Raw genomic sequence first — 25012 nt, 5'->3', positions numbered from 1 at the left:
ACTGCCAGAATGAAGATCTGAAGCAATTATCTGGATTGCTAGGAAAAAGAAATTTTAAGGTTATTTATTTGTGGGGGACAAGAGAATGAAGAGGATTAAGAAGAGGAAAACTTCAAATGATAACTTCTAGTATTCATTTCATTATGACAGTAGTGATAATATCTGTGGATGTTACTGAAGAGCATTTCATTTGAGACTATTATAAATCTTCAACATGGCTACCCTCAGTCCTTTTGGCTTCTTGCCATCTGTCCTCCACCCAAAACACCAAACTAAACAAAAGACGACATATTACAGTGGAAAAACCACTGGCCAGGAGTCAGAGGATCTGGGTTCAAATGCCAGCTTGGATGCTTATACTTCCTGTGTGACCGACGGCAAATCAGATGGTCTCAATTTCCTCATCTGTAAAATGAGGAAATTGGACTAGATGGCCTTTGGGGTCTAAATCCATGATGCTATAAAAAAATAAAAAAAAACCTTATCTGAAGCTTTTATTACTTCTACTCCCTAGAGATAACCAAGTGTAGTAAAATGTTTTGACAAATGGAGGGTAGCCCTTTCCAGCACTGACTAAGTTATTTGTGGCAACACCTACAAAGGGCTATTTTTTTTTCTTTTAAGGATTGGGAAGTGACTTTATGATGATAATGAGTTCACATTTATATTGTGCTTTTAGGTTTACAAAGGCAAGTGTAAGTGGCATAGTGGATAGTTGCTCAACCTGGAGCCAGGAAGACCAGAGTTGAAATCTGGCCTCAGACACTAGCTATGTGACCTTGGGCAAGCCACTTAACCTCCATTTAATTTAGTTTTGTCAACTGTAAAAGGGGAATAATAATAACACCTACCTCTAATGGTTGTTTTGAGGATCAAATGAGATATTTCTAAAGCACTTAGCACAGTGTCTAGCACTTTGTAGGCACTATATAAATGCTTATTCACTTTCTCTTCCATCACTACTCTGTCAAGTACATAGAGCAAATCTCAGCCTCCTTTAGCAGATGAACAAACCCCTAGTTTGACCCCCCACAGGGGACAAACGAGTTGTCCAAGGTTAACACAGCAAGAGAAGACCCATGTCTTCTCACCCCTGGTTTAGCGCTCATGCTACTCCACTGGGTTGCTTCTACGGGATGCTATTTCTCATTCGGCAGCGCCCCTGCTCATGTACCCTCTCTGTACCTGATTGAGGTCCAAGTTGCAAGGGGGTTGATTTGTGATTTGGAAAAGGCAGGAGACAGGCCCGGCAGTTAAGAGAACTTAACTTGTTCCAAACTGATGGCTGCCAGTTCTATGTGCCTGAAGTTTATTTTTAGTTGGGTTACATGACAGACAGAGTGAAAAGGTTCTGACAGGAAGGAATGCATTTTCTTCCCCCTCGTTTGAAGCTGGGTGTTCACAATGTGTATAATTTTAAATGTAACAACCTGGGTTTCAAAATATGCAAAGTATCAGTCAAAATATCCTCTCCAGCATAAACTCCTACACTTCAAAGATCTCTCCTGCCACTGCTAAAGCAAAATAAATAAATAGAATATTACTTGGCTGATTGATACACTAATTGCCTACAAAAATGGCAAGGGCTGTGTCACTACCAAAACTTTCAGCCAAAGATAAGCAGGCTGGCAAACTTGCATTCTTAGCCAAGAGCACATAGGTTTTAATCTACCTGAGCACATATATTAAAAAAATAGGTGTCTGTGTAAATGTATATTTGGTGAGGTAAGAATACATATGTATGCTAATGTGGAAATTTGTTTTGACTGACTATACATGTACGTGATGGACATTGGCTGATTAAAACAAAACAAAAAATAGATATGATATGTGTATTTCCCAAGAAATTTTTGTTTCCTTAGAACTCTCATCAACACAATGACCCATCACAATTCCTAAGGATTTGTGATAAAACATACTGCCCACCCTCCTGACGTGATTGCATACTGTGACAATTTTTTAAAAAAGATATGGCCAATGAGAAATTTTGTTTTGCTTGACTATATATGCCTGTAACAGAGGTTTTGTTTTTCTTGCTTTCTCGACAGAGATGGAAGGAGAGGCAGGGAAGTAAGAGAGAGAAAGATTATTCTTGCTTGAAAATAAAATAAAATTTAACTTGTAAAAAAAAGATAATATGTATGTATATGTACACAAACACACATGTATATAAACAGATATATGTGTGTGTGTGTGTGTATGTATATATACTATATAAATAATTCAAGGACCTATGATTTCATCACTGTGGGAACATTGCCATTGACGCAGAACACAGTACCTCATACCTTTGTAGAAACTTTCAAGTTTCTAGGGCTGAAAAAAAAATTAATCACCTCATTATTTACTCTCTAGTGATGAAGCTCTATAAACTTACTTAGGCTGATCTTTGGATGAGAGATACACAGTCCAACACTGGGCCCATATCTGAAATCTTCTAAGCTTGATAGTTTCTGCCAGGGCTAATATACTATCAATAGTGATTTTGGAAACCTGCTATCAATCTCCATGCCAAGATGAAGCACTGGAGTATATCTCAGTAGCAGGGCAGAACAGTGGAACGGGGTCTGGAATGAAGTTGGGACCTGGGTTCAAGGTCTGGCTGACACTCGTTACACATGTGACTTTCTGTTGTTCGTTCCTTTTCAGTTGTGTCTGACTCTTTGTGCCCCTATTTGGGGTTTTCTTGGCAGAGATGCTAGTGTGGTTTGCCATTTCCTTCTCCAGGTCATTTTACAGATGAGGAAACTGAGGTAAACAGAGTTAAGTGGCTTTCCCAGAGTCACACAGTTAGTAAATGTCTGAGACCAGATTTGAATTCATGAAAATGAGTCTTTTTGACTCCAGGCCTGGCATTCTATCCACTACATCATCTAGCTGCCCCTCGTATGACTTCAGGGAAATCACTTAATCTATTTTATTTTCAGTTTTCCTCATCTGTAAAATGAGGTTGGACAAGATAATCTCAAATGTCCCTTTTAGCCAGAATCTATGATCCTATAATGAATTCCTATCTTATCAGTATCCAAGATGTATTAGTTCATTAATAATAATAAGGTCATATGCTATATGGTAGGGTTCTGGGGCACTGGATACTAATTGACAGAAGATACACAAACCTGTTCTCAAAGGTTATTTGCTCAACATTCCCAAGTCCACAGTGCAGAAAATGAGATGCTATAGAAATCAGGTCTTGGAGATGGTCCTGCTCTACTTAAGTTGACAACTGAAACATTTTCCAGGCATTTTACAATTTTATTTCCAGCCAAGGCATAGTCCACCACCAGCAAATCCTAATTCCTCTACAGACCTGGTAGAAAAATGTGCCAGGTCACTACTCTGAGGATCCTTATGCTCCACAGAGTGAGCAGGTGTTCAGTTTTTCAGTCTATGGCTTTGGTTTCTCTGCCTTTGGTGAAGAGAAGCTCTGAAGAAGATTTGGATTTTTTTTTTTTAAAGCATTCAAGAAGTCCAAATGGGGCCCTCATTTAGTGACCAAGCTAGTTCTCTGCTTCTTCTCTGGTCTGCAGGCCCTGCCAATCACAAGGCAATAGGCATATAGGAAAATGAGAAATTCTAAATCTAAACATGCCCTGGCAACTTAAGGTCTCAACCTTCTCCAGTGCCAACCTATAGTCTTCCTGGTTTTTGCCAAAGTCCCCCTCTCACCAGTAGTCACCAAAAGAATAATCCTGTAGTTACCAGCAAACAAATTCATTTATCTAATTACAGTGAAAGAAGAGTAAATCTAAGTTGTTGGGTTGAACTGGAACTCATCAGGAAGTATAGATGTTATTTGTACTCTCGATAAAGTAAAATCTCAGCTCAATTTGCACATCAGTATACTTGGCTCTAATAATAACTATGAGGCAGCTAGGTGTCAGAGCAGACAGAGTGCCAGGCCTGGCTCTCTTAAGACTCTTCTTAGTGAGTTTAAATCCAGCCTCAGACACTTATGGTTTGTGTGACCCTGGGCAAGTCACTTAACCCTGTTTGCCTCAGTTTCCTCATCTGTAAAATGATCTGGAGAAGGAAATGGCTGACCACTCCAGTATCTTTGCCAAGAAAACCCCAAATAGGGTCACAAAAAGTCAGACATAACTGAAAACAATTAAAAAAAAAGCTAACACACAAAATGCTTTAAAATTTGCAAAGTATTTTATATAAATACTTATATTCCCCTATTAGACTATAAGCTGTCTGAGGGCAGGGACCATTTAAACTTTGCATTCCCACCTATCCCCATACCTAATAAACTCTGCAGACATTAGGTGTTTAATATCTGTTGACTTAATTTGAACTTCAAACTAAATCTGACACTGAAAATGCAGAGAACTGCGTTAATTAATTCTTATTGAACTAAGACGTATTTTGGTATGGTATGCTGTTGGGTTTTCTTTTTTTAAACTTCCTTGCCTCCTCTTTACAAAACAAACACACACACACACACACACACACTTCCTTTGGATGCCTCAAAGTCTACTGAAGTCTGGTAAAATGCATCCTCTCAAGTCTGAAAGATCTACCTTGTAAACAAACTATCTAGGGCCACAGATAGACCCAAAGGAATTCCAAGTGAAAATATACCCCAGAATGGGATGGAAAAACCCTGGTTTCAAGTGTGATCAGGGGAGAAGTGGCAATGACTTTAGATAAGATGGCAATGATTGAGAAATTTCTCTGCCCTGCCTAGCTCTTAGGGAAGAAGAAAAGGCAGCAACGTTTGAACAGAATTCTGGTGGCTCTCCAATGACAGGAAGAGCAACAAACAAGTCCAGGGAGAATTTGACAAGCGGTCCCTCTGGTGCAACAAAGTAGTTCAGGTAAAGATTCTGCCAGTGTGGGATGATAATTTAGCCTCCTGAAGTGGATCATATTATCAGATCTTTATAGTCATTGAAGGAAGGGGATTAGCCATAGGAGCCTCTTAACCTTTGGGTTCTATGTTAGCATGGATGTAGAGTGGGGTGAGCTCCTGGCACACCTACTAGGCTGCCTCTTTGATCAGCCTGGACTAAATAAAACCTGACTTTTCTGAAAAACTACTGGTACTTCAGAAGAGTCCCTATTTTGTTAGTGTGTCCCGCACAAACATCAGACACTAAGGCTAAATCTTGGAGGGCTACCCTGTAGACCCAAGGACAGACATAAAAAATGGACTTTTCCCTAATACCACAGTATAAAGAGCTGCAAAGGAACAGAGGAAAATTCTAAGACCTGATTCAAGGAGTAGCACAGTGCTAGGCACATAGCAAGTATTCAGTAAATACTTGTTTAATTGAATGAAGGTGATTACCTACTGGAGAAGGATAAAGGGTAGCCCTAATAAACTTTGGGTTAAAGTGATAATGGCAAGATACTTGAGACTGAGAAGTAGAAGAACTAGATTCTAGCCTCAGAGCTGTCACTTGGATCCTTTCCTAATTCTGATCACTAAGTAGATTCCAATGTGTTTTAATGCCTATCTCAGCACCAGACAGATGTGCACTGGATTTGGGAGGGAATCGGAAATGGGTGATGAAGGTGTGGCAATGGTCCAGAGCACTCTGCACCGTCAGTTCTAGATTTAGGAATATGATAGCCTTATGCTCACCAAGTAACTGATCAAACGGGATAATATTTGTAAAGCACTTAGCAGTGAGCTTAATAAATGCTTGTTTCCTTTCTTCCTTCCTATCAGTACATGAAGGCTAAGTGGCACAGTGGAGAGAGCACTGGGCTTAGAGTCAGGAAAACTTTAGTTCAAATTTGGCCTCAGACACTTACTAGCTGTGTGACCCTAGACAAGTCACTCAGCCTGTTTGTCTCACTCCAGTGGAGAAGGAAATGGCAAACCACTCCGCTATCTTTGCCAAGAAAACCCCCTGGACAGTATGGTTATGCCATGGTCCACGGGGTCAGGAAGAGTTGGACATGACTGAATGACTGAACAACAATAACCTGTACGTAATATGCATTTAGTGTGTATTTGCTGAATGAGTATATTTTCACAACTAAATGCCAACCAATAAATGCGATTCATACAAAAAATTTTAGCTAATTCTTTGTGGACAAAGAGAAGATTATTATTTTGCGGAGACCCATATTACAAGCTTCTTCATCTCCCACATGCTGAATTGAGTAGAATTGATTAGTTTAATACAGAGATCCTTTCCATCATTATAGAATCTTAAAGTTGTAAAAGTCCCTGAAAATCACGTATTCCAGTCCCCACCTGATGAAGAATTCCCTTTGCAACATCCCTACAAGTAAATGATCATCCTATCTCTGCTTTAAGACCTCCTTTGACATGGAATTTACCATCTATTCTGCCTATTCCATTGTTGGTCTGGTCTAATTGTTAGGAAGTTTTTCCTTCTACTGAACTGAAATCATCCTCCCTTCCCCTTGTTAGGCATTAATCTTAATTCTGCATTCCAAGAACAAGCTTAACGTGAAGATGTGGTCAAAGATAATTTTACTGTGCTTTAAATGATTTATAATGCAATTGCCTAATGAGTTCTAACCTAATTAGAAGGAGTCGATTCATATCATATAATTCAAGCTTCATCCTCTGCTTCTAGCTCACAGAACCTAGAACAAAAGTAGCCTAGAGAAATTAACTGGTCTAGCTTTCTGCCTTTAGGCAAGTCAATAGCCATATAATCCAAGGGTGATAACTGTCATTTGTTATGAAAAACTTCAGAAATATAGATTCTAAGGGGCAGCTAGATGGCGCAGTGGATAGAGCACCAGCCCTGAAGTCAGGAGGACCCGAGTTCAAATCAGGGCTCAGACCAAACACTTGTCACTTACTAGTTGTGTGACCCTGGGCAAGTCACTTAACCCCAATTGCCTTAAAAAAAAAAAAGAAATATAGATTCTACTATCTCCCTGCAGAGTCCATTCTAGTATTTGGTGACCCTGACAATCAAATTCAAGTTTTTCTCTGTATCCAACCAAAATGCTTCTTTTTAATCTAACTCTTTTTCTGTCCTTTCTGGATATGGGGAAAATATCTTGTTATAGAAATACTTCACATATGTTATAAACTTATTCTTTTCCTTAAAGCTTATTTTGAAATAGCTTCCAAAAGGTAGCTAGGGAATGTATACCCAGTCTACAAAAGGGCCTGAAAAGCTGCAAAGGTTGGCACTCCCAAATGACATCCTTTCTGTGGAGCAGTAAATTCAAATAATGTTTATTACATGCCTACTCTGTGCAAGGCTCTGTCATAAGCACTGGGAGATAAAGATAAATAAGATATGATCCCTTCTGCCAGGAAACTTACAATCTAGTACTTGTAAATGGTTACGATACCACCTCATATCATGGACTGTCAGGTCCAATGCATTGGGTTGAAACATGGCAGCATCAGTTCCAGGATGAGAACAAAATGCAAAGGAACTCGAACGCTTCAGAGTAAGATATGACAAGAGGCTGACATAAACTAACTGGAACTGTATAGGTCATAACAAATAACAATCAAAGCTTTCATTTCTAGAGTACTTTATAGCTTGCAAAGTGCTTTCCTCCCAACAATTCTGGGAGGTGGATAGTAACAGAAAGAAAGAGTTTTTTGTCACTATCAGGTGAAGAAATTGCTGAGTAGCCAAGGATATACATATTCCTGCAGCAGAAAAGGAATTAGGGATGGGTTGTTCATTGGGGAAGAAAAAGAGGATGACTAGATGAGTGGTTTGGGGGTATATGTTTGAGATGACTATATAGAAAGTCAATTTATGAGCTAGCAAAGGTTTCTTCTTCTTGAGGTATACATACATATACCTCTGTGTGTGTGTGTGTGTGTAAATATATGCTGTCTTGTGTTCAGTTTCCTGTAATTCAAGAACTCAAAATTAGCAGCTTTGGTGAAAAGGTGAATTATCTCCTGTTGCATCTACCCTCAACTAGTATCTGTCACTGATTCAGATTGTACTTCCTTCCTTCTTCCAATTCCAGGGCTTCAATGCAGCAGCAGGCCAAAGTTTCAAAGGCTACAACAGTGTACTTGACAGTCTCTAACGTCACCCCCAAGAGAGGCTGGCTGGGTTCCTGTTCTTTGTTGTCAGCCCTGGCTGCTTGTCTGAAAGCACACCATGTGGTTCCTGCTGTCTGCAGGTGACCCAGGTGTGGAAGAAGCTAAGGGTCACTGTGAAATCCCTCTAATCGCCTCATTAGCAGGGTGGGGATGAAGGTGTGTTTGTTCAGTGAGAAGGCAGAAAGCTGGTAATTGCTTGGTGTCAGCTGGCAAAAACCAAGTGATAGGAGCAAGAGGCCAAATGTAAAAGGCTACATGAGCACACCTATAATTAAACCACTGTTCCAAAGAATAGGGGCCCAGCAGCACCTGACTATAGGGAGAGCACAGAAAAGAGGAAACTAGATTTGCATCAAGTCTGCAAATGGAGAAATACTCAGCTCCCACCAGTGAAGAATGCCCTTAGAGACGAAATTTTGGTAGGAACCTGAGCCCAGCTATGGCTAATGTAATGCTAGAAAAAAACGAATCCAGTCAAATGGGGTCTTCTCATCTCAAGTTCTAGTTTAAACAACAAAGATCCTATCCTCAGCACAGATGTTTCAAAGATACAATTCGTAGTGGATTTCAAAACACAGAATTTCACATCTTGGTTCTTACATCAGAGCCCAAAGTACAAATAATGATGATGTGATGACAAGGGTCAAAGGAAAGTGGTAAGCACTGCATAATAATACCCATAGTCCCCTGCTTATGCCAGTTGTGTCTGACCTTATAGCTACCAGCGGCTCCTATTGCTTCTCCTTGACCTTGTCACTAAGGTCAAGTGTTCTGACCTTCCATCTAGGGGCTTGCTCTTGCCCTGGTAAGGGGGATGAGGATGCACCAGAGCATCCCCGTGTCTAATTACTAGGGTCTGGTTTACTGCCTCCATTTAGGAGGTCAGAGAACAGAGCCAGCTGCTCTGACAAGCTGGTCCATCAGCAGGGGGTGTGGATGCCCTTCTGAGTGATCTTTCTCTCCTGTGCTGAGCAATGGAATCTCAAAGTCTGCTTATGTTCCCTATTGCCCATTTTGCTCCGCATATCAGACACTCCTGGGAACTGCATCACTGGAATTTACACATGGGATTTGAAGTAATGAATACAGCCACCCACTGGGATGGGTACCAGGCCTTCTTTACAACAGGAGGAAAGAGAAATTATTGGAGGGGAAGCAATCTATGGCACCTTCCCCTTTAGTCTACCTTCTCTGGCTCATCTTTCATACTGCCACTAGGATAATATTTCTTATCCATCAATCTGTTCATTATACTCTGTTAAAAAGAATCATCAGTGGTTGCCAATTGCCTATCAAATAAAATTCAAACTTTTTTTTGCCTGATACTCAGGCTCTTCCATAATTGGGCACTCCCCTACTTTTTCAGCCTTTATTTACTTCTATTCCAGGTGTTCTGCGAACCAAACTGGAATATTCTTTATCTCCCAAACATGTCCTATGCTTTCCTGCCTTCCTGCCTTTGCTTATGACATTGCCTCTGAGTGAAATGTTCACCTTTTTCCAGCCCTTGTTAGCCTGTATCCATTCTCCAAAGCTCAGCTTAAATGGCATTTACTTCATGAAGCCTTCCCTTATCTCTTGCATAAATGACCTTCCCCATCCCAAACTTTGCCTGGCACTTTGTTATACAATACTTTAATATCCTTATATAATATGATGTATTACAATGATCAGTCTGCGTTTCCTCTCCCTACTAGAGCACTCTATCGGCACTCTCCATTCTTTGGACCTATTCTTTCCTTTTTCTTTCACTCTCTTCTCCCTAATCCTTTCCCTCTTCCTCTTCTCTTCTTCTTCTTTTTTTTCCCCTATATCTTAGACCTGCCAGTGGCAACCATAGCATGGATGTAACTTAGCTTGTATAAAACCATCAGGACTATGAATAGTGAAGACCTCTATTCTCATTGTCAGACCCTGCAACTCAGGACTTCGAACCCAAGACCTACTACTGGCTGTGTGACTTTGGACTAGTCACTTAGTCTCTGTATCTCAGTTTCTCAATTTAGAGATGGTAATACTGCTCCCTACATACTTCACACAGATACTGTGAGAATAAGCCTAAACCACATAAATATGCTTTGAGCTATGGGCAAAAAAGTTACCACATACATTCTAATTACCATTATTTCAAGACAGCCTGGATTCATGAAAGATTGTAAGTAATTAGGCCACATGTCATTTCATTCTAATAAGGGAAGGCCACAGTTCTCATTTTTAAAGATCCACAGAATGTCAGAGTTGAACGTTATCTTTAGAGATCTTCTAGACCAATCTCTTATTTTTTAGTTGAGAAATTTAGTTCCAGAGGAGTAAACTGAAAATCCTTAAGATCATAGAACTAATTAGCAGCTGAGCTGAGACTAGAACTCTGCCCAACTCTGCTCTTCCTCTTATGCTATGATGCCAATAGTCAATAAAAAATCTCAAGCATCTACCACGTGCCAGGCACTAAGTATGAGGATACAGGGAGGCAAAAAGACATTTCCTGCCTTCAGGCAGCTCACAGTCTAATGGGGGAGGGGGAAGCAAACAAATATATACAAACAAGCTATATAACAAGATAAATAGGAAATAATTAACAGAGTGAAGGCACTAGAATTAAGAGGGTTTGGGAAAGGTTTCCTACAGAAGATGGGATTTTAGTTGAGACTTAAAGGAAATCAGAAAAGTCAGTAGGTGGAGTTGGGGAGGAAGAGCATTCCAGGCATGGGGGACAGCCAGAGAAAATGTCCAGAGCAAAGAGCTAGTGTCTTGTTTGTGAAACAAGAAGTGTCACTTGGAAAATAAGGAGAGAGTGGTGGCCCAAAAACCTAGAGAGAAGAGAGCATAAAGAAGGAGAGAGTGATCAATAGTGTCAAAGGCTGCAGAGAGGTTGAGGAGAATGAGGATTGAGAAAAGGCCACTGGATTTGGCAATTAAGGGATAATTATTAATTTTGGAGAACAGTTTTGGTGGAATGATGAGGTTGGATGTTGGATTATAAGGGGTAAAGAGAATGAGAGGAGACAAAATGGAGGCACCTATTGTAGACAGTCTTTACAAGGAGTTTAGCTACAATCGGTAGGATGATAGTGAGGATGGAAAGATCAAGTGAGCTTTTTCAGGATGGGTGAGATATGAGCGTGTTTGTAGGCAGGAGAGATGGAAAATAAGTGATAGAGTAGGAATAACAGATGGGTGAAAACTTTTGGAGATGGAATGGGATAGAATAAGCTCACTTGTGCAGGTAGAGGGGTTAGCCTTGGTAAGAAGTAAGGCCACCTCTTCATGTGAGAAAGGGGCAGCAGACAGGATAGTGGCAGAAGGGTTATGAATGATATGAAATGAGGAAGGGGGAGAAGAGGAAGCTCCCAGCAAATGTCTCAATTTTCTTCTGTAAAATATGAGGCAAGGTTCTCTCCTGAGAAGGTGATAGGAGGGGGCACCATGGGTACCATGGAAGTTTGAAGAAGGAGTACGAGGGCAGGAGTTGCCAGAAAGTTACACATTGTTATATACTATGTAATATAGGTTATATATTGTTTCAAGGGGGTATTTGGAGTTTGGGTTGGGGCATGCCCAAAGGAAAAAGCTGAATTTCCAGAATTTTCTATTCCGAAAACTTTTTTTGGGGGGGGGGGAGGGATAATTTATCCTACCTAGAGGTTTGGGGATGGACTAGATGACCTCTTTCTTTCCAGCCCAAGGAATCTATAACTCCTTCCAAGTTACTAGAGACTCCAGGGCTTGGAATAGAGAATATGACAGTTGGTGTGGATTTCTAATGTGATCGTGACTACATGCACGATCATTAAATAGAAGATGAAGAAATCTCAAGTCCTTTTTCTTTATCTGACTCATGACCTTGGTGAAGTGACTTGCTTGCTTCTTCTTGGTCTCAATTTTCTTGGATTAAAACCATATGTTAATACTTGCTTGTCTCTAAATCCTTTGGGTAGAAAAGAACAGATATTGAACTATAGCTAAACTTGCTAAAGAGCAAATGGTATGGCTACAAATCTATACACATACTTTCAAAATTTCAGATGATTGCTTTGGCTTTTCATTTCTCCACTGGTTAACACATCTCCCTAAATTACTATTAGGTCATCGTGAATAGACTCCATCCTGGTTCTGTCACCAACCCACCCACATATAAGGGGATCTCAGATATTGTGGCTTTGTTCATTTTTTGATATCACATTTGGCCCAATTTGTCTTTTTATAAAATGATGAGTAGACCAACTAAACTGAGAAAAATTTTTCAGTGGGCAAGATTCCAAGTTTTCCTTCAGCTAATTAAGTGATATTAAGGAGGTTGTAAATGCCACATAAAAATTGGCAGGCAAGCTGCTCCCAATGATTAGATTATTGCTTTACAGGGAGCTACAGCTGCAGCTTCTCAATGCTAGTCTTTTTTGGGAGCTGGTTTGGTGTTTTCAGGGTTGTTACTAATAAGTAAAGTTCAAAGGTATTAAAAGGTTGCCAGTTAATATACCTTCAGCTCAATCCTTTTTTGTTGACTCTTATAGTGAATGCAAAAACTACAATTCTCTTGTAGTCAATTGAAAAAAAAAAAGCCATGAGAGACAAAAATAGTACCACTCTCCCCCAAAATGGCAGAGTTTATATGGGGTTGGAGGAAATGGACAACATGATATAACTCTTCCAAGGAAGGTTCAAGTAAACTCTCAAGAAATGTTTGTCAAAAGGATCAATGAATTACATTCACACCAAAGGCTTTGTGGGGGTGTGGAAAATATAACTTCAGAGTTTAGAGCTTTCTAATTTATTGAAATCTCATGCATTTGGATTCACTAATTTATAATTGTTACAGTTTGTGGAGGGACCTGACTGAAATTTTTGAAGGTAAGCTTTCTATGAAAAAATGGTTTCATGAACAAATTGTAGAGCACAAAATGTATGAAAGATTTGCAGAAGAACCATTACATGACAGACCAAACTAATTTCAAAGCACCTGAGAAGCACTAATACTCAAGGGAGTGCTTTGATGCTCTTCTCAAGCATACTTAGGACACAGTGGCAATAACCAAGGCATAACCCCTTTGCACCCTCCAACTCTTCATTTTATCCTCAGTGTCAGCATATTGTAAAGTAGAGCAAAATATCTAGGAAGAATTTTTTAAAAGCATTTTTGAGTGCAGGCCTTATGTTTGTGATTACTTTGTAGGTTTAGGTTAACATCTAACTACATATCATTCTTACAGTTTGGTAACATCTTGACTTTTATACCTAACAACTTGAAAACAATAAAATTTCATTTCCATAAGAATGCTATATCATTCAGACAACATAAACAAGTGAAGTTTGGAAGAATTACAGAAATGAACAACACATCTATGTATGTGACCCCAGGCAAGACACAATCTCCCTGGGCCTCAGTTGCTTCATCTGTAAAATGAGGGAGTTGGTCTAGTTGACCCTGAAGGTCTCTTCCAACTCTAAATCCATGATTCTGATCGATTTGCTAGTCAAATGTACCACACGTATTTTAGCACCCAACAGATTCAAGGACAATGAAAACAAGAAATAGGATGGCAAAAGTCAAGGATAAAAGCACATCTAAGGTAGCCACAGAATAAATAGTTTTAAGAAGCAAGCACCTCAAGGAACAATTTTTGGCTGTTGCTTGAGTCATACCTCCCTGGGAAAATAAATACCATACTTAGGCACAGGATGCAACCTGCATGATATAGAGAGTTCTAAGAAGGAGCAAGATATTATTACTCTGTAATGGCAATACCAACATTTTAAGAGACAATGGTTAGAGTACTCTTCTTAGATGGCTTTAACAACAGAGACATACTCCATTATAGCGCTATGTTAACCTTCTCAGGCACATCTGACTCAGTGTTTCTTATTGACCAGCTACTTGGAAAATAACATGAATTTCAAGATTTTATCTATATTGTCTTCTACCCCAAGGAAACTGAGGCCCCAGTTTCTGGTGCTGTTATCTTAGGTAAAGATGTAGGATGTCGAGAGTGTGTGTTGATTTTGTATCTTAGGAACTGCTGAATCTACACAGCATAAAATAAAAGATACATTTCATCAACAGAGATCATTGGTTAGTGCTGACTGTCATTGCAGGGCCATACAATATGTTCCTGATATTATCTACTACCTGATAAAGTGCAGGGTTGGAGTTTTGGCAGGTATGTGTGTCAGGTGTCAGAGTTTCTGTGACTATGACTGTGTTTCTGTGTGCAAAAGGAGTAAAAAAGCATTTAGTGTTTACTTCAGAATTTAGGATCCAAAAGGCAGATAGACATCTGGCTGGTGGGATATCCTTTGGGGAACATGGTTGCTCTCCTTTAAAAAAAAAAAAATTGAGAGAAGTATAGAAGAAAGGTGCCAGAGATTAAAAGTTCCCTTTGTCATTTGGTGAAAACACTTGATGGCCTCCTAACCGGCCTGTGATTTCTATCTCCTCTTCCCCAACACAACTCTACCCCTCTTCCCCATGGGTTTGGGCTCCCTTGTTTGCTGTGTGGCAGGTAAAGTAGGAGAGGGTTTGGTTTGCAGCCTGGTGAACAGATATCAGATGTTTGTACACAATATATAATTACTCCAGGACAAGTGGTGCTGGCAGTAAACAGCTGTAAGGAGGAAAGTTGAATAGTTTGGAGTATTTAGTGCTATCATTTTATTTCCCCATTTAAAATAATAAGGACCCTATTCTCTTTCTCGACAGATGGATTTCAGAAGAGACGGTTCGGCTCGGCACAATAATTGTTGCCACAGTGTAACTCTTCTTACTTTGTGGGGTTTAGCAGACTTTTTTTTTTCCTGCCCAGTCCTCAGAAAGCAGCAAACTGGCATTTGTTTGAGCCCTGACTGAGGTGTGGAAAATCTGTCAAGTTTTCTCTGCCTCTCACCCTGACCACAATTATATGGTCCACGCGCAGATTAGCTGCAAAGTCACTCTTACCCCGGGAGTGACAACATTTTCCCCAAATAAAAAGTTACCTACTGTATCCTAGAGTGGCCGTCTGTGGTATAAAGGCAGGGAGGGGGTCCTGGAGGGGAGGGAAATGCCTTCAAAAGAAGCAGATAACAACGGAAAAAGTAGCTGAAACAGAGTGGCGACAAGGCAGTAACAGAGAGCTGCATTGTCACGAGCTGAGTAATCCTATGACACACTGCTGTCACTCACCACGAGGCTCCCTGCTGGGCCCGCTAGACATCAAAGACTGCCCCATACCATCTTACATGCTCTTTATCAGCTAATCAGCCTATTCTTCCCTAAATAAAGCCCTCTTAAATCCCCTGCTCACAGGGGTATACCAGTCCTGTTGCCCATCTGCTTGCGAGGGTCAACTGAAGCAGGAGGCAGCGGATTGTTCTCTCCCTGGTGGCTTCTCAAGGTAAGGACAATGCAGTCTCCAATTCCCCCTCCTACCTCCCCCTCTCCCCCAGTCCCCCTATTCTCCAGGATCTGGGGAGGAGCTGAAGACATCAAAATCTGAAACACGGCTATTTGGATGAATGCTTACTAACAAAATTTCCAGTAATAATGCATGCCAGCTGCCAAAATATATATTTGCTAAAAATACTGAAGTTGAAGGTGGGGGTGTGGGTGTGGGTGGTGAGGGAGGTGAGAATTGGAAACAAAATTGTGTTTATTAACAGTCATAATTTGTCTGTGTGTGTGTGTGTGTGTATTTTTTTTTCCTTTCTTTCTTCTGCTAGGGTATCTCCAAGTGTCCCCAATTTAAAGATGGAAAAATGGAGCTCAGAGTTGTAAATGTCTATCCAAGAGCCACCCAGCTTGGGGGCATTTTTCCCCCTTGAACTCAGATGTTTAATCACACATTCAAAATCAATGAAGCTGGAGACATTGCTGCAGATCTGAGACAAACCAAACCCAAAAATCCCCAGCCCTAACTCTGATGCATGGCTGTTTAGCATCCCCGGCACACAAATGAACATCTGGGTTGGGGAAACCTGAGGGGGTTCACCTTTTCTCCCTTAGGAGAGGTCTTAGTTCTCCTGCAAGGCAATCATAGAATAATGCAAATTGTCAGACCTGACCAGGACAATTGGCGAGTGGCAGCAGGTGCCTGCTCCCTCTGTACCTCTGGCCTTCGTGGCTACTTTGAGAGCAGCAGAGCTGCCATAGCATGGTCCCTATTCCCACTGTGGCACTGGAATGCAGAAGCCGCCTGATGGAGAAAACATTTATGAAGTATCTGTGCTGAGGATTTATAGGATCCTCTTCACAGGACCATAATCCCTTTATTTTACAGGTGAGGAAACTAAGGCCTGTCAGAGAGGTTAAGTAATTTCCTAAGGTCACAAGACAGTAAGTGATAGAAACAGGATTTGAATTCAGTTTTAAAGATGTTACCATAATAACACAAATGCATATGTAATATATTACTATTGCCATGAGGAAGTATTAGTATTATTTAAAATAAACTATTCAAGAAATTTTAATTTTTAACTTAATAGAAAGTAGGAATTTTGTAAAACACCCAGGAGTCCAAAATTCAGGTCCTATTCAGGTTAGATTTAATGAACCCCAGAATGTTTGATTTTTCAAATCCCTTTACAGTTTTATATCACAGAAAAACCAAGCATTGTCAAGGCTGATGAGCTAAAAGAAAAGGCTGAAGAGAACTGGGTCAAAACTTCTTGTTGAGTGAACAACACACACAAATATTTAGTGTTTTACATGCACATACGTACAAATAAATAAATTTATGTTGCAAGATGTGGGAAATCATGGCCTTTGCTTAGGTATGCCTAGAGGGCCAGCTGGGAAAGGTATACTGTGGTATTCATTATTGCAGTGCAGAAAGAGCAGCATGCTAAGCAAAAAAACAATTGTTCTGAACTATTTGAGGACCCTCTTTGGCCCCAGGGCCACTGAAAAGCCTTTCCCCCCCTGAACAATTCAAAAAAGCTTAAATACTACTTTCTTCATGAGTCCTTTCCTGCTGGTTGGTTGGTTTCTCCGCCCCACCCTCCACTCCCACATCACAAGATTACCTAATACTAGCTTTTTTTTTACATCCCTATATAATGTGCAGCTATCTGCCTATATATGTTGTCTCTCCCAATAGAACGTAAGCTCCTTGAGGGCAGAAACAGTCTCACTTTTGTTTTTGTATCCCTGGCACCTAGCAGTGGATGCTTCTTGTTGTCATTAGGATGTAATCCTGCCTATACACAGTTTAGGGGATAATCCAAGAATAGATACATCAGAAAATCCAGCCATAGCTATGTCACTGTAATTTGCAGGGAGATATGGTTTTAATTAACTAATCAAAGATTACCTGGCATCTGTGGATTTTGGAGGAAAATTATGGTCGGTAGCAGCGACATATCTGTTGAATGAAAATTTCTGGACAACTTGAAAACCTAAAGATGGACTCTCAGGTAGAGCTGAAAGGGACTTTAGAAACCATCAAGTCCAACCTCTTCATTTTACAAAGGAGGAAACAAAGCAAAGTCTCTAAGTCTAGAAAGGTCAGCTTCTTGGTCAATGGTTTTCTGGTAGCTAAGGACTCCCCTACCCCTAACCTCTCATTTCCTAGGAAGTGGATAGAGCTCACTGGTTTCTTGAGTATGTCAGTGCAGATGTATTTCAGGGCCATGGAAATCAGAGCTTTCTATAGCAGTTCATGGTACAGGGAGCACTGTGCCTGGAGTGAAGAAGAAGATCAAATCTCTAGCTTGTGTGATCCTGGGCAAGTCACTTAACTTCTGTCTGCCTCAGTTTCCTCATCTGTAAAATGGGGATAATAATAGCACCTACTTTGCAGGGTTGTTGTAAGGATCAAATGAGATATTTATTTAAAAAAAAAAAAGCTTTGCTGAGTACCTGGCACATAGTAGGTGCTATATAAATGCTTATTCCCTTCTTATACCCAAACATAACTGTACAGTCATACCCAACGTCTTTCCATGGCATTCATTCGGGCTCTTTAAATAAGTTGGGTCTAATTGGAAGTCGTTTATGTCTCCATGCCAGTAATATTTAACAATCCAGCACCAACATTTGAAAAGCACTACATAAGGACCCACATAAACACAGAAGGGAAGGGAAAGGGGAAGGGAACAAGCATTTATTTATTAAGCAGCCATTACATGTCAAGCACTGTGCTAAAAACTTTACAAATACTATCTCATTTGATAATATAACAGAGCTCTCTACTAGGAAAAAAAACAAAGCCATAACTGCTATAAACCGTCCTTTCTTACTGTGGTACTACTAGGCATATGTCCCAAGAAGGTCAATGACAAAAAGAAAGGTTCCACCTTTGTCAGAATATTTATAGCAGCATTTTTCATGGTAGCAAAGATCTGAAAACAAAGGAGATGACTGGGGAATGGCTAAACAAATTGTGGTCTATGAATAAATGGAATATTACCTTACTAGAAAGAAATGATGAATATGCTGAATACAAAGAATCATAGAAAGATCTATATGACTATGCAAACTGACATAAGCAGAGTCATGAAAACAACATACACAATAACCACAACTATGAAAATGCAAAGAACAATAATGAAAAAACTGAATGTTATGAAAAACATAATGACCAAGCTTAGTCCTAAAGAAGAGATTTAAGAAGACATCTCCCCTCCATGCACTTTTGCAGAGGGAGGGGTCCACTGATACAGAACACTGCATATAACATGGACTTTTTGATTGGTTTTGCTGATTTTTTTTCTTACTCTTTTTAAAATTTTTGTTACAAGGGATGGCTCTCTGGATGATTATAGGGCAAAATATATGTGGTGAAACATATATGATATAAAAAACAAATGCTATCAACAAATCTATTTTTGAAAGTAAGTTTTAAAAAAATACTTAGTTTTCAAAAGTAAACAAAAAAGGAAGTCAATGTGATCATAATAGGATGGGATTTTAATCCAGCTTTAATTAGTGCTCATTACTCTAAAAACAAACAAAAGGGGGGGGGGGAATCTTAAATGTATAACACTATGTAGCCACTATATGTAGCCTATAACACAGATAGTTTGAAGCCAAAACTGTGACAATAGCAATGCAACAGGGAGGGACGCTGATGAGATTAGGCAGGCTCCTATCTATTTGAAGGTTGAGAGCAAATTTGATCATCAAAATCCTGTCACAATGGTCATTGAGACCCAACAGGTCTCAATTTCTGAAGAACACTTGAAGAGCTGACACTAGTCATTTTTAGTTCTGTAGCAGAGACCTATTATAGTCACTGGGCCTTCAGCATAAAAGATGGAAGGCTTCATGTTGGGAGGAATGCAGACCCTGATTCTTATACTTTTACCAGAAAGAATAACATATTTACACTCGTCTCTGGCTTTCTGGGTGGGCATTCATGTTTTTCTGTGCTTATTTTTACATTTGGTAGGGAGAAAGGAAACACAGTCAGTTCATCTTACCTTTTCAGCTTTGACTTCCTTTTGTTTCCTGAAGAGGCACTCAGATTCTGAGGGGCATCTCTTAGCCCAAAGCTTTTGGCCACATGACCGAGATGGAGGGACCGGACGTGAAAAATGTGCTTCAGGTCCTTAGGGTAGGTTGCATAGGCACGGATGAAAGACTGCAGAGCTGAGAAAAAGGGGGGAAAAAGGGTTCAGATTTCTGGACCATTATTTATTTGCACAAAAGTTAACATTTTTATTATTTTTGCCAGTCCCAAAATAAGACTGGAGTCCTGATGTGAATGAACACAGTTTACAACCAACATGAACTACAAGTATTTGCAGAGTGAGACATATCCCTTGAAATAAGCATAGAACTTTTGAGAATCCACTGAAAAACCACCTGTGGTAACCAAGACAATGGGAAAGAAACCCCCCACCCCCACCCTATACAAAGTATACATGATCAAATCGGTCTCTTTTTCTCATTGGGTTTTTCAACGCTATGGACTACTGAGTTCAGAAAAAAAAGAAGGGAGAAAGGAAAGAGACAACACCCTATGTAACTAAAAGAGTCTGGGTCAGGCCACATTCTCTGAGGAATGCCTTATGGCTGTTAATCCAATGTCCTATCAAGAAGGAAGCTGCACCAGGAACATATTTTCAGTACCTTTAAAGACAGGATCACACAGTAAGCCAGAAACAAAACTGGACATGTAACCCAAGAAAGTCAAGCCCTGCTCCTGATCACTGGGCCTTGCCTCTTCAATCCAATTTCCCTCCTCCTACCTAGCAATAACAGCTAAGATTAAAAGTCTGCTGTAGTCTCAACTACAAGAGGGAACGAGGGAATTGTTCTGGAAAGTAGCTCTCTGCTAAGAGACAATTCCCATATCCATACCTATTCACTATTGCCACCAATCCCTACTCTTCCTGCCAACTATTGCCTACCCCTGCAATCTCCGATGGAAAGAAGCACTAAACACTAACCTCTCTTGCCCTGGCTTGTTGAGCCACTGGACCAGCAAGTTTGCCCACAGCTTAAATGTAATCTCCCAGCAGCATCAGGAGATTGGCGTTTATGAACAGTAATAAAAAGTGTCATTTTAGCAGATCAGCTCTGGGAAGAATCCTGGGAATCCATCAAAGCTCTATTTACTGAGTAAAGTGAACTCCTTTTCCCAATCGATGAGACATAACCAAAGCAACTCTTCTGCACCCCCCTCTCAATTCTGTGTCACCACCTTTTTTTAATAACTGGGGACTAGCATTTCAAAAGAAAATCTTTAACATTTCAAATGATCTATCCACTCAGGGGGTTATAAATATGGGGGATAATACCCAGAATTACTAGGACCCTGGACACACAGCCACATGTTAAAACCATAAAATAATAATAGGTCATTAGGGCTAGAAAGGGCCTTAGTGATCAACAGTCCAATTCTCTCATTTTGTGGCTCATGTCATAGTCACACAACTGGCTGAATGGCAGAGCTGGTCCCAGCTCTAGTCCTAGACCCACTGACAGCCAGTCCTAATCTTCCTCCATCATACCATGCACCCTCCCTTCCAGGAGGATAATGTGGTAAAACCAATATTGTTCAGGTAACATAGGTCAAAACAAAACAAAACAAAACAAAAAAACCCTTGTTTTGACCCATTTTAGGCAAAAAGGCATTTTCTTTTTGTCTGTTACTCCAAATTTTCTATACTCTTGCCTCAGGTCTACATACAATTGAGTGTATGCATGGCCCCCACAGAAGATACATTGGCATCATGCTTCTTGAGAAAAGCATTAGTTATTTGACTTCCACCAACGTTGATACACTTATTCTTCTCCCTTCTTTACCTCTAATCAAAATAGCTTGAGATTGAGAGCCTTGGTCCCAGGAGAGTCAAGTGCCCAACTCACAGCTTTACAGGGATAATGAGTTTGCCAGGAAATGGCAGAAAGTGTTTTCCCCCTAGACAACTGGTCAGACAGCATTTCACACTGCATATTTTTACTATGGAAACTCCTTGTTCTCAAGGCTCCTGTTCCACTGGGGACAGCGACAGTTGGTCATCCTCACATACTTGCATGGACACCCATGTTTAGCTAATTCGGAGGGGCATGAGCTTCAGAGGCAGTGGCAGATGTTTGCATGACCTTCCAAGGGTCAGGGAATGGTTCACTTTGGCAGTGACTGTGATATGCAGAAGGATTGGGGCCCGGAGGGCAAACACAAGAGGAAAGTAGAGGAACAGTAAAATTGAAACACTGTTATTTTGGAGAATGCAGGCTGAAGAGAAGGCTGCGCAAAAAGCAACCTCTGTGCAGGCCCGGATTCCTCACTGTCACCTTTTGGGGCAAATAAGCTGGGGAAAAAAACCCCAAAAACTTTAAAAAATTCTTCCCATGTGTATTTTTTTTCTTTCTGATAACAGCCTTCCTTATGTCCTGGCCTCACAAATGCTCCTTTTGGTGAAGAAGCCACCTTTTGGTGGTGCAACTGAAAGTGTTGGCTTGGAGTCAGGTGAGGGGGGCAAATGCCTGCTCTGATCTTTACTAACTTACACTCCAGAAAGTTATAGCCCTTCCGAGTTTCAGTCTTCTCCTATGTAAAACTGGGAAACTATCAGTACTACCAACTTCACAGGGCTATTGTAAGAAAAGCATTTTCTAAACCTAAAAGTGTTATGCAAATTTGCTATTATTGATATTATTTGAAACCAGGAATAATGGTACCTTAAAGACTTGTGATTCAAGGATCTTTGATTCTAATGACCTGGGTACTCTCTGCTGCCAAGGGAGATTACAGCCTCTCCACACCCTCGCAGATCATCTTCAAGAACTGGTGTGGCTAAAAAGCCAGACTTGTGGCGGTGAGCAGCTCAGAAGGCAGAGAGAGTGGTATTAGGACAGCAAAGCCTCTCTGGCCCAGTGGGGATGGGGAAAACTCGTCCTTCACTGGCACTGCTGCTGAGAACACTCTTGCTGCTTTCATGTGGAAGGGCCATCCTCATACCACAGCAGGAGGAGAATTTGAGTGAATAATATATTTACAGAGGGAAAAAGGTAAAAGAAGATAAATGCCATACTTATTCTATCCTACTGCTCTCTAGGACATTTGGCTAAGAGGGGATAAGTATTTGCTCGAACAAAAAAGCGGGGGCCCCAATCCACTGGAACATTTTGCTGTGAACAAAGAGCAACATTTTCTAAAAATTTTCCTTGGGGAAAAATGTTCTCCAGAACCCACAGGTTTGACCTCCTTGGTCTCTCCTCAACTCAATGCAAAGGTGCTGTGGGAAGTGGGAAGAAGGTGCAACTTCCTGGAAAGTGACTGCGATTAAATGTTGGTTATTAACACTGACTGGGTCAAAAAATGCAAAAGGAAAACAAATGCATCTTTGGCACAATCTCCATTAGATCTTCCGCCATGAAGGCAAAAGCCAGCTGCTTTGTTAATTATTCATGACTAAGAAGGGAGTTTATGGAAGCAAGTCAGTAGGGAAATTTGCATATGCAGATTTCAATTCAAGAGAAAGGAACATACTTGCAGTCTCTTTGATGGTGGTGGTTATGTCATGAATACAATACCCTTTGGGTGCAAAAGGTATGTATGTTCTCCCAAAACATCAATTCACAGACCTGAATGAGCTGACTATAGATGTTTCTAGGTTTCTGCATGTTTAAAGGGGTATGCAATGTGGTAGACTGAGATCCACCAAAGGGGGCTTTCAGGCACAGATTATTAGAAGCCTGGTGTGTTAATCAATCAGCAAATAATTGAATATTTACTACTTTGCTCTAGCACAAACCGACATTTTGGAATCTGACTCCTTTGTTCTCAAAATAAGAAAAAAATTATTTGCAATTTATTCATGCTTTTGAGTTCAATGATTATGAGGAAGAAGAGAAACTCCAAAACAGTGTTTCACATCCCATTCTCTACTGGAATTGGGGTTGAAGTTTCATTTGCCACAGCTTTCACTCCAATTCAACACATATTTATGCAGTGCCTGCCATGATCTGTGCAACACATTTTGCTTGGGGTGAGAGATACAAAAATGAAAAACAAACAAACCCTAGTTCTTGTCCTCAAACCTAGCTTATTAACTCATAAGGGGCTTCATCCTTGGTGCCCTAGGTCACCTAGTGTCATTCCTACCTCCCAGCATGCCCCATCTAAAACAGAAACTACAAGGGGCCTAGAAGCACACGACTTAGATACTGTCTCAAGTCTGATCTCACATCCTTTAAACATCACTCACCCTGTCCCAGTGTGTGTTGGGTGTTGGGAGAATAGCAACCAGGTCACAGCCCTAGATCAATGCACCCTATGAGCAAAGAGCTCCATGACAGATTCCGTAGCATTAAGGGTTCCCCAACCCCACACACTTGCTTTCACCTTTATTGGTAAGGGCACAATCACACCTAGTCACTTCCAATCCACCCCCAAACATACACCATACCCATTAAAATGAATCTCACTGCCAAGGCAGAACTGTCCTACCTACTCCCTAAATTCAATCCAAGGCATCAGCATACTTGCTCACTCTGATTCTCTCATGGCCACACCCAGAACACAATCTCCCCACAACCTCTGAATCTCCTCCCATACTACTAAGGTCAGAGCTCCCAGGCTGCTCTCTCAAATAGCCAATCAATATACATTAGCCATAAAAACATTTCCTGATGCTCCAGACACTGGCTTCCATTTGCAGCCACCCCCTGCAACAAGAAAATCTTCCGTGATGCCACATCTGTGCCTCCTTTTGCCCTATCAGTTCCAAAGCGCTCCCAGCTCCAAATAAATACAATGCAAAATATAATGGGCTAGGAGAAAAGGTGAGAGAAAGACAAAACCTCCTGGCCAATGTTAGGAGGAGAGGTCATTTTCAGCTAGGGGCACATAAGGGAAGTTTCCATATAGGGGATGGCCTCTAAACTAGACCTTGAAGGAAGAGAAAGGTTGTGAAACATAGAGATGAGATGCTAGTCTTGCTATGATAGTAGTAGTTCTGGTGGAACACCTACTCCACATATAACCAATGCCAAAATGCAAGAATATGGAATAAGTTAATTTATTTTTGTAGCACCTTCATTATTGACATTGGACCATAGCAGTAGCATGGACCCAGTTATTTACTGCAAAATGGCCCATCTTATAACAAACAAATATGCATCATCCAACCAACATTCTACAAAGTTACACAATGAATAGTCTATTCAAGAAAAAGATTCTATTGCCTTGAGAAAAGAATCAACCACTCATCTGAAGGTAGAGCATTAGGGACCCCAAAGTTGTTCAGTTCAGCTGAAGAAAATGCTAAGAGGCACAATGGCTTGGGAGTGGCGGTGGGATGCAGCGCCAAAGAGCACTGGACTTGGAGTTGGGAAATACTCAAACAATCGAATACTTGCATTACCTTCCTCATGGGGCTGTTGCGAGGAAAGCTCTTGGTGAGCTTTCCAGTGCTCTGCAGCACTCATGTCTATAAATGAGTGACTGCAGTGGGATATGACTGAGATCACAAAATTTAGAGCTGGAAGGGAATTTAGATTTCATTTGGCCTCATGTCCTAATTTTACAGAGGAAGAAACTGAGGGTCTGAGAGATGAAGTGAAATGCC

The 25012-nt window shown here is 40.6% G+C and overlaps 1 protein-coding gene across 2 annotated transcripts in view; it reads right to left on the bottom strand.

The window, feature by feature from the left end:
- Nucleotides 1-25012, bottom strand: part of DDX31 (DEAD-box helicase 31) — an 87403-nt gene that overhangs the window by 3736 nt on the left and 58655 nt on the right. Inside the window, exon 20 of one of the 2 annotated variants that reach the window (XM_027869740.1) lies at nt 19412-19580. In XM_027869740.1, coding sequence (XP_027725541.1) covers nt 19412-19580 — 169 coding nt within the window. Of the gene's footprint in view, nt 1-19411; nt 19583-25012 lie in introns of those variants that run through there. The other variant, XM_027869741.1, reaches the window with a different exon arrangement.

This window comes from Vombatus ursinus, unplaced genomic scaffold (genome assembly GCF_900497805.2).
Source record: "Vombatus ursinus unplaced genomic scaffold, bare-nosed wombat genome assembly UNPS02014793.1, whole genome shotgun sequence".
NCBI classification, from domain to species: Eukaryota; Metazoa; Chordata; class Mammalia; order Diprotodontia; family Vombatidae; genus Vombatus; species Vombatus ursinus.
The sequence above is the reverse complement of the archived record's forward strand: the minus strand, read 5'-3'. Positions and strand labels throughout refer to the sequence as shown.